This window comes from Sapajus apella, unplaced genomic scaffold, assembly GCF_009761245.1.
Source record: "Sapajus apella isolate SASKATOON/1434 unplaced genomic scaffold, GSC_monkey_1.0 scaffold139, whole genome shotgun sequence".
Lineage (NCBI taxonomy): Eukaryota > Metazoa > Chordata > Mammalia > Primates > Cebidae > Sapajus > Sapajus apella.
The window spans coordinates 1,656,014-1,675,421 of NW_022437079.1; the positions used below are offsets into that span (position 1 = coordinate 1,656,014).

Here is a 19,408-nt window from a genome sequence, read left to right on the forward strand (position 1 = left end):
CGGGGAGAAGGTATGATCAGAGGAAGCAGCATTTGCAAACAGAGCCCGTGGATATCGGGGAGAAGGTATGATCAGAGGAGACAGCATTTGCAAACTGAGCACGTGGATTTCAGGGAGAAGGTATGATCAGAGGAGACAGCATTTGCAAACTGAGCACTTGGATTTCAGGGAGAAGGTATGATCACAGGAGACAGCCTTAGCAAACTTCTGATGCACACATAGTGTGTGACATGCGAGACTTCCTATTTTGTCTTCCTTCACCTGCGAGGAGTCATTTCTTGCCCACTCTACACCTCTCTGCACAGCACCCCAGGCACCTCCCTAGGTACTCTCCCTCACACTCTAATTACTTATGCACACACCCATGCCCTGCTGTAAGCTCTTAAGTTCTTTAGGGCAAAGAAAAAAGGGCACAGCCTCCAGGATGCTCACACTTAGTTTTTATTAGCCACAGTTTCCCACGGTTTTCTACCTCCTAGGAAATACACAGCTCACCAAGGGCACCCAGTCACCATCCTGTCCTGCTTGCATGGCTGATGCTGGTGAACACATCTGCAAAGTCGCTCAGGGCCTGGTTTCCTCAGGTACGGGGAACCTCAGGGGAGGAAGAGCCAGAACTGAGAGCCCCTTTCTTCCCCATATGGGATAGGATACCTAAGCCAAATGACCCATGCATCATGAAACAGAGGCAGGACCCTGAGCTGCCCAACAGGCCTGGGTACTTGGAGTTCCCGCTAAAGCCAGGTTACTGGATCCTGGCCTGACCATCTTCCCACAGTGGCTAAACCCTAGCCTAACTGTAAACATCTTTTCAGCGCGGCACACATAATGCAGTCGGGATGCCTTCTGATTACTGGGCTCTGTGACCTTCAGCTGCTGAGGCGCAAGAATCAAGCATGGGCATGAAAGGCAAGGGGCCACCACAGCAGCATCGTCTGCCTCCACCCTACCCAGCAGGCTGTGACCTAGGGACTGCTGCAGCCTGGGGCATCAGGGGGCCTAGAGTAGGATGCCTGGACTAGGAGTGGACTGCCCTGCTGACGGGTCGTTTTTCTGTGAAGAAGCTTTTCAACAGCAGCACCTGGCTGAAGCTGACCACGAACAGGGCAATCGTCTCGCCGATAGACCAGTAAGAGACTCGGCTATTGATGTCTTCCGCTCGGGCCCGGTCCTGGGCCTCTCGCAGCCGGTAATGCGTCTGGGAGTCAATGACCGTCTTCAGAGCCTCGTGGATGGTCACGCAGGCAGACTCCATCTGGGCAGGAAGAGAAAAGCAGTCACGCTGCTAACCCAGAGACAAACGTGGGATCCAGCAAACCGCAAATGCTATCATCAACATCCTAGGTGACAGCCACTGAATACTATGAGTCTATGCTAAAGGTTTTCTTTAATCCTCACAACAAGCCTAATTGAGGCTCAGAAAGGTTAAGTAACTTGCCCAGGGTCACACTGCTGGTATGTGGCTGAGTTAGAGTTTGGCTCAATTGTCAGAGTCCTGAACCTAAGCACTGCCCTATACTCTCTTACCTAATCCTGGCAATATCCCTGATAGACACGGATCATTACCCTCATTGTTAACGAGGGCTTATCCCACATACAGACGAGGAAACTGAGGCTCCAGGAGGCTACATGAATTGCCCAAGGTCACACGAGTAATAAACAGCAGAGTGTGAACTAGACCACAGTTGTGTTTTGCCTCTGAATCCACTGCTCATGCTCATTCTATTACATAATTGCTGCCTACAGTTTTATGTATACACACAAACACATGAAGACACATGCCTCATGTACATAAGAACATACACATGCATGCAAAGACACATATATGAAAAGGCACCATATAGACACATATGCTCATATGTAACGCATACTACATTATCACTTTCTTTACTTGCCAACATATTCAATGTGGTAAGCAGAAGTCTGAAAATGTCCTTCCCACCACCAAGATCCCCTGCCCTAATTCCAGGAAGCTATGAATACAGCTATCATCCCTGTGACTGCATCATGTTAATATGACACAGCTGACCTTAAGATGGGGCGATTATCCAAGCCTGATCTAATCACAGGAGACCTTAGTCGCTGGGAGCTTTTTCCAGCTAGTTGCAGAAGAAGTTAAGACGGTTCTGAAGCATGAGAAGAATTCAATGTGCCATGTTGGCTTTGAAGGTGAAGGTGACCACGTGGCAGCACCAGAAAAAGGCCTCCAGGGGCTGAGAGGGCAACAGTCAGCAAGGAAACGGGGACCTCAGTCCTACAACCACAAATAACTCAGCTCCACCAACAACCTGAACTAGCATGAAAGCAGATCCTTCCCCAGAGCTTCCAGCTAGGAGCCCAAACTGCCACCATGTCAACATCAGCCTTGGGAGACTCCAAGCAAAGAATCTGGCCAACCTGCCCAGGCTCACAGCATACAGAGCTGTGTGGTAATAAGTGAGTATTCTGGGGATTGGGGAGAGATAACATTGGGAGAAGTACCTAATGTAGATGACAGGGGGATGGATGCAGCAAACCGTCATGGCACGTGTATACCTATGTAACAAACCTGCACAATTTGCACATGTACCCCAGAACTTAAAGTATAATAAAAAAAAAGAAAAAAAAAATAAGTGAGTATTCTATTAAGACACTATGTTTGTAATAATTAGTTACTCAGCAATAGACAACTAACACATTATGCCTGTGGGAAAACGTGAGTTCTTATTCAGAGGCAGCCTCTAAACCACCACGTATCTAAGACCTAGAAAATTCTATCCTATCAGTGAGTTCTCAGGCTAGAGGATTCACAAAGCATGCGCCAGACACTTCAGTTCCCAAACTCCAAAGCCAAACTATTTATAAAGTACAGTATAGTAAACCAGAAAAGACTAAGTCACTCTGTGACCTCCCTCCCCCAAACCCTTGTTTCTCTCTCCCATTGAGCTCCTTCCAGAAGACAAATGGGAAATAGTGCCAAACAATGGTGTTACCCATACCTGCCTCATTGGGTATCCTTAACTCTGGACCATTCTAGAAGCTGAACTAGACGAGGCAGGGAAGAACAAACGCTTCCCTTCAGCCTCTGCTTCTATCTTTCTGGCAACAGGCTACCTTCCAAGGCTTTGGGACTCTCCTGCACATGGTGGCTGGCCCTCTCATCCTCGTCCACGTGTAAGAAGTGGTGAAATGTCACATGTAGAAAGGTGGCACGATCTCTGCATATCAGATGGAACTGGGAGAGTCAGACTGAGCACCAGCTCGAGGAGCAATATCAAGTAAAGAAGCCCATTTGACATTGTTGGTGGGGGTATAAATTAGTTCAACCATTGTGGGAGACAGTGTCACGATTCCTCAAGGACCTAGAAGTAGAAATTCCATTTGACCCAGCAATTCCATTACTGGGTATATATCCAAAGGATTATAAATCGTTCTACTATAAGGACATGTGCACACAAATGTTCATTGCAGCACTGTTTACAATAGCAAAGACCTGGAAACAACCCAAATGCCCATCGATGATAGAGTGGACAGGGAAAATGTGGCACATATACACCACGGAATATTATGTAGCCATCAAAAATGATGAGTTTGTGCCCTTTGTAGGGACGTGGATGAACCTGGAAACCATCATTCTCAGCAAACTGACACAAGAACAGAAAATCAACCACCACATGTTCTCACTCATAGGCGGGTGTTGAACAATGAGAACACATGGACACAGGGAGGGGAGCACTACACACTGGGGTCTGTTGGGGGGAAATAGGGGAGGGACAGCAGGAGGTGGGGAGTTGGGGAGAGATAGCAAGGGGAGAAATGCCAGATATAGGTGAGGGGGAGAAAGGCAGCAAATCACACTGCCACGTGTGTACCTATGCAACAATCTTGCATGTTCTTCACATGTACCCCCAAACCTAAAATGCAATAATAAATAAATAAATAAAAGAAGCCCATTTGTCCCCCCATGGGTACCTCCGTCCTGCTTTCTCAGTGACATCCTCAATGCTCTATTATTTTGGGCTACATATCTTTTCTCTCACAACTGCAGTACAGTCAGCACTGGACACTTCACCTCCCCACATCTGTCAGGTGGGCTATACCTGCCAATGTTTGATATTGAAAAAGGGATAAATGATCCTAAGAAGGGTTCCAGACACCAAGAAGTTGACTCCAAAGAGAACTTCCAATGCCAAGTGGCTTCAAAGGCCAACCGCCAGAAGAGAAAGCTCAGGTGTAGGCCTCTGCCCTGGGGGTAACAGTCGCATTTGTGGTTGCTCCCAGCTCTCCAAGGGATGCTTCCGAAGCTCACTAAAGCACATCCACTGTCGCAAATGGAACAGGAGACCACACTTGGAAGAAAGTAGGAATGAGGTCAATGCGGAGTCAGGCTTAAACTATGTGAACCCGTGCCAGAGCTAACTCAAGATACGGCATTTCTAGAAGCCTCCCTCGTGCTCTTGGCCAGACACTACCTATACAGGCAGACTTGGTAATACAAACCTGTTCTATATTTACATCACTCTGGTGATCCCTGGAAATCACAAGGACTGAAGGTGGGGCTGGGGAACTCAGGAGAGATACCTGTAGGGTGAGGTTATACGAATTTTAATCAGCGAGGCCCGGCGGCTCACACCAGTAATCCCAGCACTTTGGGAGGCCGAGGTGGGCGGATCACGAGGTCAAGAGATTGAGACCATCCTAGCCAACTTGGTGAAACCCCGTCTCTACTAAAAATACAAAAATTAGCTGGGCATGGTGGCGTGCGTCTGTAGTCCCAGCTACTTGGCAAGCTGAGGCAGGAGAATTTATTGAACCCAGGAGGCGGAGATTGCAGTGAGCTGAGATCGTGCCACTGCACTCCAGCCTGGCGCCTGGCAACAGAGCAAGACTCTGTCTAAAAAAAAAAAAAGAATTTCAAATCATGGCTGAGTTTAACAGCTTCCACTTCCACTAATTCCTTCATTCAAACTTCACTCAATGCCCACTTTTCTTCCAGGCACTGTGCTAGGCCCAGGGAATTAAGAATCAGAGCCAGACACAGTCCAGGCTCTCAGAAAATTCACAACGTAAAGAAAAAATTACTCAACTGTAATGCAATATGAAAAGAGCCAAGAACAGAAGAGTATGCAGAGCTGTGGGGGCACCCAGGAGAAAGCTGCTGAGCCTGGTGGAGAAGGTGGAGTACTTGACATGGGACGCGGCAAGCAGAGCCCTGACGGATGGGCAGGGCGTCACCAGGCGGAGGATGAGAACACATTCCGGGCAGGAGAAGCACAGGTGAAGAACGGTACAGGGCCTGGTCAGGGGCCAGGGACTGAGGTGGTGATGGCGATGCATGGAGAGGCAGCTGTGGGGCGGTGGGAGCTCACAGTAAAGGGCCTCAGTCTAAGACTTCACGGTGTGGCTCTGTGAGCAGAAGATTGGCAGCATCAGAATTCCGCTTTACAAGAATCTGCCCCTGGCAGCTATGATGCAGAAAGGGATGTATAGGAACCAGTCCAGAGGCAGGGAAACCACTTAGGCAGCTGTAGTTCTATTGGGAAGAGAAGATGTGAGACTCAATGAAGAAAGTCGCCAAGTCAGGGAAGAGTGGATTTGAGGGAAATGGATGGCAATGAAATCACAGGACTTGGTAACCAAGTAGATCATTCTTGAAATCAGTGGGAGGGACGGAGACACATACATAAGTGTATACATGTATGTATCATGGTCGAGGGAGTATATGTGTATACATACGTGTGTGGTGCACACACGTGTGTACTCATATGTACATATATGCATACATGTTTGTATATATAAATCCACACAGAATTTGTTTTTAAATACTCTGGAAGGGCTCATTTGATTTTCCAGGCGAGAATTCCATTTTCCAAGTTTATTTGTCACAAGTTCATTCAGAAACAAAGTGTACACTGGACTCACTTGACTGGGGGCTCCTTGGACCGTAGGCTTTGGCCTGGGAATTCAGCAGTACTGGTCAGCATCTCCAGCCTCCTTCCAGAGCCCAGAATCACTGGAGAGGAAGGAGGAAGGGAAGCGGAAAAGAGGAAGGACACAGAAATCACAGGCTTAGACACCAAGACAGAGGGGAAGTCAGATATTTACGTGAGGCATCACTTTAAAGGCCTAGATCCAGTGACACAGGCCAGAAACCGACACTGAGATTGCATAAAGAGGCCTCAGTGGCCTTTAAAGGAACAATCTCAGATCAGATCAGTGAAACCAAGGGACCAGTTCCAAGTGGGTAACGGAGCAACAGGTGATACTCTACAGCTTTCTTGGCATCTAACACCTGCAGACGCCTTCATGACCTGGCGCAGATGCTGCAAGAGACCCCAGAGAATCACAGATACCTGGACGCTCACCCTCACTGTAAAAACACGCTCCTTCCCCAACCACTGAGATCTTCCGTTAGTGCTTGTCTAAGACAAACCCCTTCAGCCTGTTACCACAAAATTTCAGTTAGGCAATCCCTCAGCCAGCCTCCCCCGCAGCAGAAAACCAACAGAAACCGTCTGCTCTGCTTCAGGGTTCTGTTTTCCCAGGCCACGGGACCCCAGCTCTCCTTGCGTGTGACCTTCCGCCCTGCTAAGACCACCAGTCCTGACTGGCTTCCAGCGATCTGGAGCCTCACAGGAATTATGGTCATGGCTCCACGGTGACAGTCGGTCTCTAGGACACCCTGACCCATCCCGTTTCTGGCACTGTTCCTTTCCTCCATCTCCACGGTGACATCCCATCCTGTCCCGGCTACCTGCGGATGCCAATGTCTTCAGTCTTCAGGTCAGTGTAACCACTGATAAATTCCTGGAACCCTCATCTTATTAGGTCCCCACTGACCCAAGTACCTGCTTCTTTAAATTCTTCAAGAACTCAATGACAGGGAAGCAGGAGCTGGCCTCAGAGCATGCAGGAAAGCCTTTCATGCTTCCTAGACCACCAGTAAGGTAGCTCTCGGCCTTTGACCTCTGTCAGAAACCTTCAGCTCTGACCAGGATCTTCCCAGATTCTCAGGAAGCCTGGAAGCCCCTCCTGCTTCGCTTTCCTGAAGTCAAATCCTCCCGGCCCATGTCCTCTCCTAGGAGTCTGGGTTTCCTGAACTCAGGTCTGAAACAAGTCCTTTGGGCCTCAATCTCCGGCCTGGGCACTGTTCACGATGGAAGCTGTTCTTTCACCTAGTATTTACTTTCGTGCCAGAAACCAAGGCCTCTGGCCCACCACTGTGCTGTAGGAAGTCTGGGGAAAAGCGAGATAGCAGCTGCTGCATAAAAATCCACGCCAGGCTGGGTGCGGTGGCTCACGCCTGTAATCCCAGCACTTTGGGAGGCCGAGGCGGGTGGATCACGAGGTCAAGAGATCGAGACCATCCTGGTCAACATGGTGAAACCCCGTCTCTACTAAAAATACAAAAATTAGCTGGGCATGGTGGCACGTGCCTGTAGTCCCAGCTACTCAGGAGGCTGACCCAGGAGAATTGCTTGAACCCAGGAGGCGGAGGTTGCAGTGAGCTGAGATCGTACCATTGCACTCCAGCCTGGGTAACAAGAGGGAAACTCCATCTCAAAAAAAAAAAGAAAAAAAAACCCACACCAAGCAAGATAAAAAGGGCTGGCAAGAAGAATGAAAGTTCCACTCCATACATTTCACCTGCTCTCTTCATCTAGGAGGCCAAACTCTTACATTTTCAAGTTAAGGTAAAGCTCTCCCAGTGAAGCCTTCCTGACTCCTGGAAGAACTCATCAGTGCCTCCTCAAAACCCCTGGCCCCCAGTTACAGCTCTGACCACAGTGCCCCACGGCCAACTATCTAGTAGGGCTGTGCTCCCTGCAGGGCGCCCAGCACCAGGCGCAGTGTGTAGACTGGGTGAATGCTGGCAAAAAAGCAAGTAGGCACAGATGGTTCAAGGCAGCAGGGTGAGAGAAGGGGAAGGAAATGGCTCTTCTGAGGCTGAGCAGGAGCAAAGAAGAGGTTCTAACATATAAGAAAAGGGAAGGATAAATCACCCTTTCCTGCACCAAAATCAAACTACCGTTCAGGCTCCAGGAATGGATGTCTCTATTCACCTAATTCATTAAGGCTTTTCCTATCCATTTGTTTTCTACTGGTTAAGGGGGGAAGTCCTTCAGTTGAGCTTTTGAAGACTTACAAAATCTTCTGAACAGAGGCTGTTTCATCAGTGGCTAACAGAACTCTCATGAGTATCGGTTGCAAAAGATCTTAACACACAACACACCCTCGGCTGGACATTCTAACAGCAGTCATGTACCAAGTGCAAAGCTCAAACCCAGTTTTAGACAATGGAACTTTCTATGCATGGCCACTAGTTACCTGTGACTACTGAGAAACTGAAGTAAGGCTGTGGTGCAGATGAGGGAGTGCATTTAATTTTAATTAATTTAAATAGCCAAATTTAGAGAGTGGCTACTATGATGAACAGTGCAGCTGCAGACTCCAACTGCTAAGGGAAGATGGAAGACTGGGCAAATGAATCCACAGGCATTCATGAGTGTGCCCAGAGCCACAGAGGAAGGGAGCCACCTTGGAGGGCAGCCCAGAAGGTCATCTGGCCTCCTTGAAATTACGAGACGCTCTGGCTTTGGTTCTGGTACGTGTGCAGCGACGGATGGTTACGCCAGTCTTACAGGTTTCCCTGGGCCCTGAGTCATGTGACAAGCGTTTGGTGAGCTCCTTCCTGCGCCACACCTAATGCACGGAGCACTGAAGATACAAAAGTAAATCATTCAGAGTCCTAGCCCCCAGGAAGCCCCAGCTTGCACATGAAAGGGAAGGAGGAGCTGACATAGCAGGAGGGAAGACGGATGAAGGAGGCTGAGATCAGAGAATAATTAACCTTGACAGGCATGAGCGGCAGACATGACTCTCCCCCAAAAATGTTACGGTTTGTCTTCCATAGGGTGGAGTTGTTGCTAAGGCTCTACCTGCCAGGCTTCCTGTCATCCAGGTTTGCCACATGACTAAGTTCTCACCCATGGGACATGAGCAGGTGATACATATTCCCACTGCGCCTGGGCTTTTAAGATGCAGATGGGCATTTCTCATTCTTTCCTCCTTGGGCAGCGACAGGCAGAGGACCCTGAAGCCCCAGGGGAAGACAGACAACTTTCTAAGGCAGGTGCTGTGCCATTTTCTGACAAGAAAGAACGAGCCTGGATCCCTGAGTCACACCATGGAGGAAAGCGCCCCACCAACCTTTCCTAGATTATTATGCATGTTGTGTTAGGCCACTGATGTTTCGTGTTTATTTTGTTACGGCACCTTGTGTTACCTTAACTAATACACCATGCAAAGTAAGACTTTGGTCTTCATGATACAGGTAATATAAGCGGAGACACATGATGCAGGTACTTCAAAAGTGGTACTGTGCGAAAGACGTAGTGGGAATGAAAGAGCAGAGACAGGAATATCTGAGGACAGTACCGCAGGGATCTGGTTAGAGAATGGGAAGGAAGATCGAAAGAAGAGCGCAGCGTCCTTTAGGACTAAGTGTGAAGAAAAGAGGCAAAATGAACCCTGATGAGGACTCTGACCACCAGCCTAGACAGAGGCCAACGAGGAGGAACACACGAGGGGTTTAGCAGCCCCTCACTGCTCATGTTCACTCACCTGGGTGAGAGCTGTGACCCTGTTCCCCATGTCTGGGAGAATGGGGGGCTCATCGCCTACTTGAAAGTCAAAGTAGACGGTCTTGTGAGAGAAGGTGGAAAACTCATTACTGAAGCAAAACTGATAAACACCCTTGACCTCAGCCCGGTGCGTGAAGCTGTCGTACTGCTTCTTGGTTTCTCTGTAGATGGTGTTCCCCTGGGGGTCCTCCACATAGCAGTCAACGTCGTAGTGGCCTCCAGTGATGACCTGACAACCATAAAAAGCTTGCTGTTATCAAAGGGGCAACCACCACCTACCAAATGCCAACCAGACCCTGTGATCAGACTAAACATTTCTGTCATTTAATCTTCAAACGTTTCCAAGGCAGGGGCTATGCCACTTCCCGTTTTACTGAGGCTGAGCAAGGTTAAATAAATTGGCTGTGGTCACACCGCTTGAAAGTGCAAGGGCTAAGATCCGAATCTATGCCGGCCTGACTCCAAAGTTTGCTCTGCAGGAGTTCAAGGAGCCTAATCCTTTCCATTTTACAGAAGAAACCAAGCTTCAAGGTTAAGCAAATTGCCTAAGGTTACACAAGGGACAGTGGTAGAGCTGGGGTTTGTCCTGGGGGCTTCTGGATCCAGTGCTCACTTACCTATTGCACTATTCTGATGCATGAACGAACATACCCTAGGATAACTGCTCTTCATGAGATGGTGCTGATAAGGCTTCCAGAAATCCAGAGCAAGATGAGGAGAGGTGCCCAAGAAACTATTCCAATGCAACCAGATACCATTGATTCTTTATCTTTAATACTTAACACAAGATGTGCAGCAAATCACTGCTTTAGGGCACTGCCACTCATTAGCTATGACAAGTTACTTTACTCTCTGAGGACATGTCTTTATCCATGAAATGAGGATTCAATAAGCTATCACACCTAAGTGCACAATGTCCACCATGGAGCAAGTGTCCCAAAACTGCCAGCCGATTACTGGACAACTGCCAGACTGCAAACCAGCCCCCTGGGGGTGACAGTGGAGATGTGGAATTTGATTTGGGGCCACTCTAGAGCATGCATGCTGCACCTCCTGCTTCTCCCTTCCAATAACAGATAAGTGCACACCCCTACCCCCAGCAAGGTTTATTCTTCGCTTGCTGAATGGGTCTAGTAGCTATTTACAATGTATTATTACTAATTAAATAAAGGAGAATAAAGAGGAGAATAAAAATATTGATGGACTTTCTAAGTGTCAGAGGTAGAAGAGTTCCAGGGAATCAATTAGTTCAAACTCTCCTTCTAACATAAGAAAAAATAACACCGACATGCAGCAAAATCTGACAGGTAGGGAATGGCTATAACCAAGATCCATCAAAGGACACGGTCAATGGGCTCCATCTGCTTCCAAACTTAAATGTCGTCTTTGTCCAGACAAAAGTTACTGGTCCTGCTCAGCGAGCTTTGCATAAAGCAGTGAGCACCCCGCTGCTGGGTGTGTTTAAACCCAGGCTGGACACACTTTGACATGGGATTTCACCCTGGCAGTGACCAGATGACCTCCGAGGTCCCCGCAGCCACACAATGATCATTCCTTTTGTCACTGCACCTAGGTTGCCCACATTAACCCAGTCACAATTTGCCTGTTGTCCACACGACGTGAAAGTGGACAAATCGGTGACTGAGGCTACATGTAAGCTGTCTCCAAGCACCAGCTTCCTTCAGCACCTCTAACCACAAGGGCACTGGTCAAATAGCTTGCCCTCGTTCCCGCTGCCCACGCCACCTCACTTCTGAAGTCCCTCTCAGCATGTGTCCACAAGCAGACAGCTGTGTGGGTACGATGTCCACTTGGCCCCCAACCCTAGGCCTGTTCACTAAACCTCGGGGCAGACCCCTCACTCAAGAAGTGCTCCGGTCACCTGTGGGCCACGGGATCTCTCAGAGGAGACGGGAGTGCAGGAACTGCGACTCTAAGCCATATGGCAAGAGCCAAGTCTTGCAAGCACACCACTCCTTGTAAACACCGTCAGGCCTCGATGGCGGCACGGTGCCCTCCTTTCCAAAGCGCCCATTCTCGCCTCTGCTGCCCCTCACCTCACTCCAACTTTAAACGCTGTAGAGGGGAGAAAGAAAATAAAACTCTGAACCCACTTCTTCTCGCTGCCATTTCTCAGTTCTGGAAGGCATAAGGCGGTGTGAGAGACCTGGGTAGAGGGCGTGTGTCCCTCCGATCAGAGCTGACGTTCGTCAGTGTCTCGGGCCTGCGGAGGTCTCTCCGGCCAGCTTTCCAGGCTGCGGGACTCGCACCTGCGGCGCTGACTACCTCCCGCCGGCCTGGCCCGTCTCGGGTGGGCCCTGATGACCCACACGCTCCTCCTCCAGAGGAAGTCAATGGGTCTCCGGGGATCTCCAGCCCTGCAGCCTCCCCGCAGCCTCTGTGGCTAACTCGAGCGCCCCCAGTCAGGGGCGCGCCAGGGTCCAGGTGAGACCGGGAGCGGCGGGAGAACGCAGCGCTGCCGGGCGCCCGGCCTCACCTGGTAATCCAGGGAGAACTTCACGCCCTGCTCCACCTCCTCGTGGAAGCACTGCTTGGCGTTGTCCGGCAGCTCGAAGGTGAGCTCGGCCCCGCGGGGCTGCTCGGCCCGGAGCAGGAGCAGCAGCAGGAGCAGCGCGGAGGCGGAGCGCGGGGCCGCGCAGCCCATGATGCTCTCGGTCCCGTCCCGAGGGCCGCGCTCGGGCGCTGCGCCCCTCGCGGGCTGAGGCGGCGGCTGCCGGGCCCAGGGAGGACCTGCCGGGAGAAACGTGGCGCTAGCCGGGCGAGGCGCTTCCGGGACGGCAGGCGGCACAGTGCGCAGCCGCGCGTTGAGTGAGCCCGTTCCGCCTGCTGCGCGTGCGCGCTGCCGCACTGGGCCGGGGGACACGCCCCCTGCCCGCCTCGCGCGGCTCGGAGGGTGGGTCTCAGCGGGGGGGGGGGGGGGGGGGAGGCGGGCCCCTACCCAGCGCGCCCCGCCCAGAAGAGGGAGGAGCCCACCGCTGCTCTGTGCGCTCCTGGACCTGCGGGGCTGAGCATCCCTCCAGGTCCGCCCGGGTCGGTCCTCCAGCGGCTGCAGCACGAAGCACGTGGCGTTTCACTCCCTCCATACGGACGCCGCTTTCGACAGCTCTGTAACTTCAGTCTCACACTTCCCTTGAGAACCAGTCTCCTTGTCTAGAAAGGGGTGTGCCCAAACCTAACATCCACAGTAGGTAGGGAGCTAGGTGAAAGATAAGGGAACGCTGGGAACCCCATCATCACTCCTTTCTTCATTCCCGTCTCCTTCCCAAGGTGAAACAGTGTGTGTGTGTGTTGGGGGGGTGGTGTAAGTAAAGATCCATTATTACACCTGCTCTGGGAAAAACACAAGCATGTTCACACACAAACGATCTTACGAAAATCTAAGTAAAGTCTCGCAGCGACTTCAGGTATATTTTGGCTGTCAGGACTCGTTGAAAAATTTTCTTGCACAAAACTGTCATTTTTGCACTCTGACTTCTTAAAAGTGCTGAAAGCAGATACCTTGGTTTACTGTCTTACCCATGACCACTGATCTAAGAAGATTCTTTTGTATAATCGTAACTATTGGTATGGTTTTATATTCACTGTGATCTAATAAAGAGAGAAGAAATAAATTATGATATCGATACTCAATAAATAATTTATTCAGGAGAGCATTACTAGACGTGGTATATCTTGATTTCAGGAAAGAATGTTACTGCCCATATAGATCTCTGCTGGGCACATTTCACCATGGATGAGCATGCTAATATGTGTGAAAGCAACCTGTAGGCTTGGAAATAGCATGCATGCATAACAAAGCTATTAATAATATTGACTAGCTCAGTGACAGGCATGGAAGAGTAGCGTCCCTTAAGGTTCCTTCCCTAGCACTGTCCTATTTCACAGTGTTTTTTAGGAACTGGCAGAAAATATGGAAGTCATAATCATCTGATCTAGATATACTAAGTGGAGAAACAAATGACGGTTAGAAGACCATGATTGCCTTGGCATGGCTGGAGTGCTCGGCTAAGACTAACAAAAAGAAATTTTGGGCTGGGCACCATGGCTAATGCCTGTATCACAGCATTTTGGGAAGCGGACATGGGAGAATTGCTTGAAGTCAGGAGTTCGAGTCCAGCCTGGGCAACATAGTGAGACCTCGTTTCTACAAAAAAAAGAAAAGAAAAGAAAAGAAAGAAAGGGGAAAGAAGGAAGGAAGGAAGGAAAGAGAAAGAAGGAAGGAAGGAAAGAAAGGAAGGAAGGAAGGAAGGAAGGAAGGAAGGAAGGAAGGAAGGAGAAAGAAAGAAATGAAAGAAAAGAAAACAAATTAACCAGACATGGTGGCGTGGGCCTGTAGTCCCAGCTACTTGGGATGCTGAGGTGGGAGGATTGCTTGGCACCAGGAGTTTGAAGCTACAGTGAACTGTGATTGCAAAATTGCACTCCAACATGGGTGACAAAGGGAGACCCCATCTCCAAAAATCAAAATAAATTTCTCCAGAATAAATGTTAAGTCCTACATTTAAGTTCCAAGAAAACACCTGTATAAGTTGAGGGGAGGAGCAGACTTTGAAGTAGCTCAAGTTAAAGCAAGCAGAATTATACATGCAGGCTGTTGGCTGGGACACCTCCGTTCTCCTCCAAGCATCCTCTCACATCTGATAGGCTAGATTACTTCCTTATATGGCAGGCTCAGGGCGACATCCCAAGAGGAATCACGCACGAGCAGCAAGGCCCCCTGAGACCTAAGCTTCAGACCTTTTCCAGTATGACTTTCTCCACATTCTGTTGCAAAGCAAGTTGAAAGGCCAGCCCAGATTCAAGGAGGTAGGAAAATGGAATCTACCTCTGGATTCTGGGAGTTGCAAAGTCACATTGCAAAGGAGAAGCATACTGGGATGGAAGGAATTATGGCTGCTAAGCCTCTTCCTGAGTACCCAGACTCACTCAGCTTGTCAGTGGCTAAACCAGGAAGTGAACCCAAATCTGCTTAATTCTGAAGACTACCAGCTTCCCACTAATCACACTGCCTCTACCCATACCTCAGGGGACACTTGTCCTGCACGTTCCATATGGCAAACCTTGGACCAAAGCATGAATCTGACACTGAGGCACGTTTCAGCTCACACAGTAAATGACTTTCTGGAACTAGAGATTTCCAAAAATAGAATGGACAAGGATAGTGCATTTTTCATCCCTGAAAATATTCAAACAGATGCAGGTGAGCAACCAACCCCTTAGCAACAATAGAGATGATTCATGAACCTGGGTGACAGATTATAATGGTGTATGACCTCTAAGGTTCCTTCCAACCTTTATATTGCATGATATATGGTACTAAAGGTAGGATAGCTTGAAAGAAAAACCAAAAATGTTTCCTAGCCACGTTAGTCCTGGGGTGACTTCTGTGAAGGCCTTTTAAAACAGTAAATAAAAGAAACACAAAAAATAAAATACAAATAATAAAAAATTAAAGCAGTAAATAAAAATGAGAATTTTAACAGATGCAAAAAAAAGTGACAAATTCAACATCCATTCGTGCCAATAAAAACTTTAGTAAAACAGAAATAATAGACAACGTCCTTAATGTCATAAAATATAACAAATTTAGAGCAGACATCATGATTAATGATAAACACTGAAGTCTTTTTCTTCAAACTTGCAAGTAAGACATAAATGCCTGCTATCACAGGTGCTATTTAACATTGTCCCAGAAATTCTAGTGGGAAAGGTTAGGTAAGAAAAATAAATAAAAGGACAATAATTGGGTATATAAACACCCGATTAGTGCTTATGTCTAAGGGGAAGGAGAATGCAGAAGTGGCGCCCAAGGGAGGCTCATGAATGTTCACATTCTGACTTTCATTAACTGAACATTTATGTTTTACTTCTCTAAATATGTACAGATGCTCCTTGGCTTACAGTGGGGTTACATCTGAATAAACCCATCGTGATTGAAAACATCCTAAGTTATATGTGTTATCATGAGATGGGCAGTATAAGGTGGACCAATCTGTGCCCTAAAGCAGAATTTTATCATTGCTTCATGCAACAGGAGCATTCCCTAGCATGCTATTTGGATGTTGAAATGAAATCCAAGTTCATCCATGCCTCATGCAGGTAATTGATGGTGAAGAAACAAAGCAACACAGTCACTGTGTGGATTGACTAAAGCAAATTGAAGCTTTGCAAGCTGCTTAACGTTGCCATGGAATTATAACCAATGCCAGCTTTTCCCTGAACAAACCAATCAGAGAAAGGTGACACACACTGCCCTCCTGAGACTCATAAACTCACCCAGAATAACTGTTTTTGTGGCTGTCAAGCATTTAACTATCCCTCCTATGGGGAAATCCCAAACTAGGTGGGAGACTAACCTGCCTCTCTCATTACAGAGCCAAAGATGGGCAGACAGTCCCTCTCCCTCTGCTCCCGGGTCCCAAGGTTTGTTGGCATGGGACCCAGGCTCTGACAACTGGATCCCCTCGTATCTGAATCGTGAGGGGGTGTCTAGAGGGGTAGAATCAGAGAACACAATGGTGGTTACCGGAGGATAGGGAGTGGTGGGTTGGGGAAATGGCCAATGATTACAAAATTTCAGTTATATAAGAGGAATAAATTCAAGAGAATTATTGTACAACATGGTGTCTATGGTTAATAACAACACATCCAAACTTGAAAATCACTGAGAGTATCTTTTAAGTGTTCTTGCCACAAAAAATGATATATGCAGTAATATGTATGTTAATTACCACAATGTATGCATATTTTAAAACATTATGTTGTACACTTCAAATATCAATAATTTTTATGTGAATTAAACAAACAAATTTAAATTTGAAAAAGAAAAAAACACTTCAATCTTTAAGCTTTGGACAGGAAAATATTGTGACTAAATGGCTACAGAATGATCTTTAAAAATTGAAAAGCTTTTTGCAATTCACACGTTATGTTGGATTCATGGAAATGACTCATATTCTCCCTTGAGTGTGAGGTAAAGAAACACTAATATCTTAAATATAAGAAGAGAAAAATCCATGTGCCCACTCACCATGCATGAGTTATATTTTCCTTGTGCTAAAAATTTAAAATTCTTCTTACCCCATTGGGTCTTTGTTTCTAGAGAAATAAATATAATTTCTTCTGCTCTTAAAAAGAGAAAAAGTAAAAAGAAATATCATGTAACTTTTTGTCTTACCTGCAACATGGTGGAGTGGAAAGAGAATGAAATTCAAGACCTGCTCATTAATGTTGTGGCATTAATGTTTTGACATTCTGTCCCTGTCTGGGTGTCCACGTCTGAAACTCTAAAACAGAGGCTGAGGCTGGGGATTGGGTGGGTTGATACCGAAGGTTTTCTTCTTCCAATTATCAAGACTTTTGATAATTTCAAACAGCAAGCTTAAACTTCTTTTCTTCAATTTAAAAGAAAACCACAAAGGAAAGAAGAAAAATAAAGGAAGGAAGGGAAGAAGGGAGGGAGACAGAATGGAAAGGAGGAAGAGAGGGAAAGGAACAGTAATCTCACGTGGTGTATGTATGAGAGACCGTAAGACAGGCTATGCTACAGTAAAAATCAACCCCCAGATTCTGCGGCTTAACAAAAGTTTATTTCTTGGCCATTCTATGTTTTTCACAGGTTCAGAGGCAGAGATCTCTTCCATGTATTCATTCAGGGACCCTGACTGACAGAGATCCCCATAATCTTGAAATTTTTTCACCTCAAACACACGTCTCAGTCACAGCAACAGGGAAAGAGCTGAGAAAATCTCACGCCAGCAATAATGCATCAGCTTAGAAGAGACACACATGTTTCTTCCACCCACAGCCCATTGTCTTGAATTGATCTCATGGCCCTGCTAAAGCCCAAGGTGAATGAGATTTGTCTTCCACGTGTCTAGAAGGAGAGCGCAACTGAATGTTGGTGAATACCAGTTATATTTGCCACATCACAGTAAAATGCGTAATAATAAAAACATAACAAAGACTTGCAGTTTCTGGTAAAAACAAGTTAGATTATTAGAACAAACAACTAAAAATGCAACTGTAAAAATGTTTTCTGGGAGGCATCAAAAAGCTGGCAAGAGAGGAAAGAATTACCAAGCGATGGGCAAAGATGGCTGGACGCAGCTCCGAGCGAATGAGACGCAGAGGGCTAGAAGACTGGACGACTCCAAGTGAGGTGCAGGGTTCATTTTGGGGGGACTGGAAGGACTCTGAAAGCAACCCAGGGAGGGAGCCAAAGCAGGGTGAGGGCCGCCCAGGGAGAAGGAACCAAGACACGGTGGGGCGTGTCCCCACCTGGAACGTGCACCCGGCTCGGGGGGGGGGTCGGGCGACGTCACCCTCTTGGTGCTCCATTCGGATCCTGTGCTTACCTCATCCCTCCTGCAACCCATGGTCCGGGAGAGCCCCGCCAGACTGAGGGGGCCCTGGGTTGTTCATGCAAATCTGAGCCTCGGCTCCCGCCTGGTGCTGTAAGTTGTCAGCTGGATCAGGGAAGAAGTCTGGACTAGGGCCTGCGGGATGTACCTGCCCGTCCCACAGAAAGAGGCAGAGTTGAAAGCAGGGGAACAGGCCATAAGAACTGGGAGGCCCACCCCCCACAACGCTCAAGCCGAAGGCAGCGCCAGAGAGCTTGGCAACGAATACACCAGTTTGACCCCAACCAAGAAGATTGAGCTCAGAGAGAGGCCATTGGGAAGGTGGGGCTAATTTCACCTGCAAACAAACCCCAGGGGAAGACCCCCACCGAGCAACCTGACTGCATCCGAGGAGCGCAGCAGGGGAGGGAGCTTGGGGAGGGATAACATGGGGAGAAATGCCAGATATAGGTGACTGGGGATGGAGGCAGCAAACCACTTTGCCATGTATGTACCTATGCAATAATCCTGCATGTTCTGCACATGTACCCCAGAACCTGAAGTGCAATAAAATATATATTAAAAAAAAAAAGAATTACCAAGCCAAAGTTGAAGGGAAAACAATAATTTAGAAAGAGAAGCATTCTCACAAGTTAGTTTTCCCATGATGGCATTGGCCAATCCTGAACATTTTGAATTTTCAATTTTACAGTCTCACAGGGAGAGTGGACAAAAACCAGAGCCCTAAGGAGGATGCTGAGGGCTCATCATTTCACTCCCTGCTCAGAAACTGTTACCCTCAGATACTACATTAAATTCAAACTCCTGCCTTCACAGAAGCAGCACATGCTCTCCCGTCCTGACTGTTACAACTCATCCCAACCATCATCCGTATTCTACAAGGTCCGGTCTCCACTTGGGCCCCACGTGCTATGGCGACCATGGTCATATCCAACTACATGGCTTTGCTTGTGTTATTTATATGTCTAGAAGGATCTACCAGCTCCATTTGCTAACCCCATTCCACTCACACTCTCTACAAAACCTCTCTCTCCTCTTCCAGCCTATGATACCCTCCCTTCTCCCTTTATATAATCATTCCTTGATCTTCCTACTGTTTCAGGGGAGTTCCTTATAGCACTTTGTTAAAAATTGAGGCTTAATTGACATGCAATATCTTGCATATATGTAAATTGTACAATTAGGTAAGTTTTCGCATACACCTGTGCAACCATCATCTTAAGCATAAACAAATCTATTTCCTGCAAAAGCTTTCTCATTTTTTTGTAATCCCCTCTTCTGTCTCTCCCCATTCTTGTCCTCCCTTCCTGAAACCGTTGATCAGCTTTCTATCACAATACGTTAGTTAGCATGTTCTAGAATTCTGTATAAATGGAATCATACAATAGCACTGTTTTTTAG

The 19,408-nt window shown here is 47.7% G+C and overlaps 1 protein-coding gene across 2 annotated transcripts; it reads right to left on the minus strand.

Annotated features, from left to right (window-relative positions):
- Nucleotides 1-421: 421 nt before the first annotated feature.
- TMED3 (transmembrane p24 trafficking protein 3) lies at nucleotides 422-12,455 on the minus strand. 2 transcript variants are annotated; one of them, XR_004264415.1, is made up of 4 exons: nucleotides 12,121-12,455; nucleotides 9,604-9,852; nucleotides 5,902-5,992; nucleotides 1,166-1,255 (listed from the first exon to the last, which is right to left on the minus strand). XR_004264415.1 is itself a non-coding variant. In XM_032263893.1 (3 exons), the coding sequence occupies exons 1-3, from the start codon at nucleotides 12,286-12,288 to the stop codon at nucleotides 1,019-1,021; spliced, it is 654 nt and encodes a 217-aa protein (XP_032119784.1). In that variant the 5' UTR covers nucleotides 12,289-12,455; the 3' UTR covers nucleotides 422-1,018. The 2 variants fall into 2 exon arrangements, 1 of the variants encoding a protein (XP_032119784.1); XM_032263893.1 differs by lacking the exon at nucleotides 5,902-5,992 and having other exon boundaries at nucleotides 422-1,255.
- Nucleotides 12,456-19,408: the final 6,953 nt, after the last annotated feature.

Excerpts from the sequence above, each read along its gene's own strand:
- TMED3 (XM_032263893.1), bottom strand. The coding sequence starts at position 12,288 with ATGGGCTGCGCGGCCCCGCGCTCCGCCTCCGCGCTGCTCCTGCTGCTG. Across the intron at positions 9,853-12,120 it reads AGTTCTCCCTGGATTACCAG|GTCATCACTGGAGGCCACTA; the intron begins GTGAGGCCGGGC and ends TATGGTTGTCAG. Across the intron at positions 1,256-9,603 it reads GGGTCACAGCTCTCACCCAG|ATGGAGTCTGCCTGCGTGAC; the intron begins GTGAGTGAACAT and ends CTTCCTGCCCAG.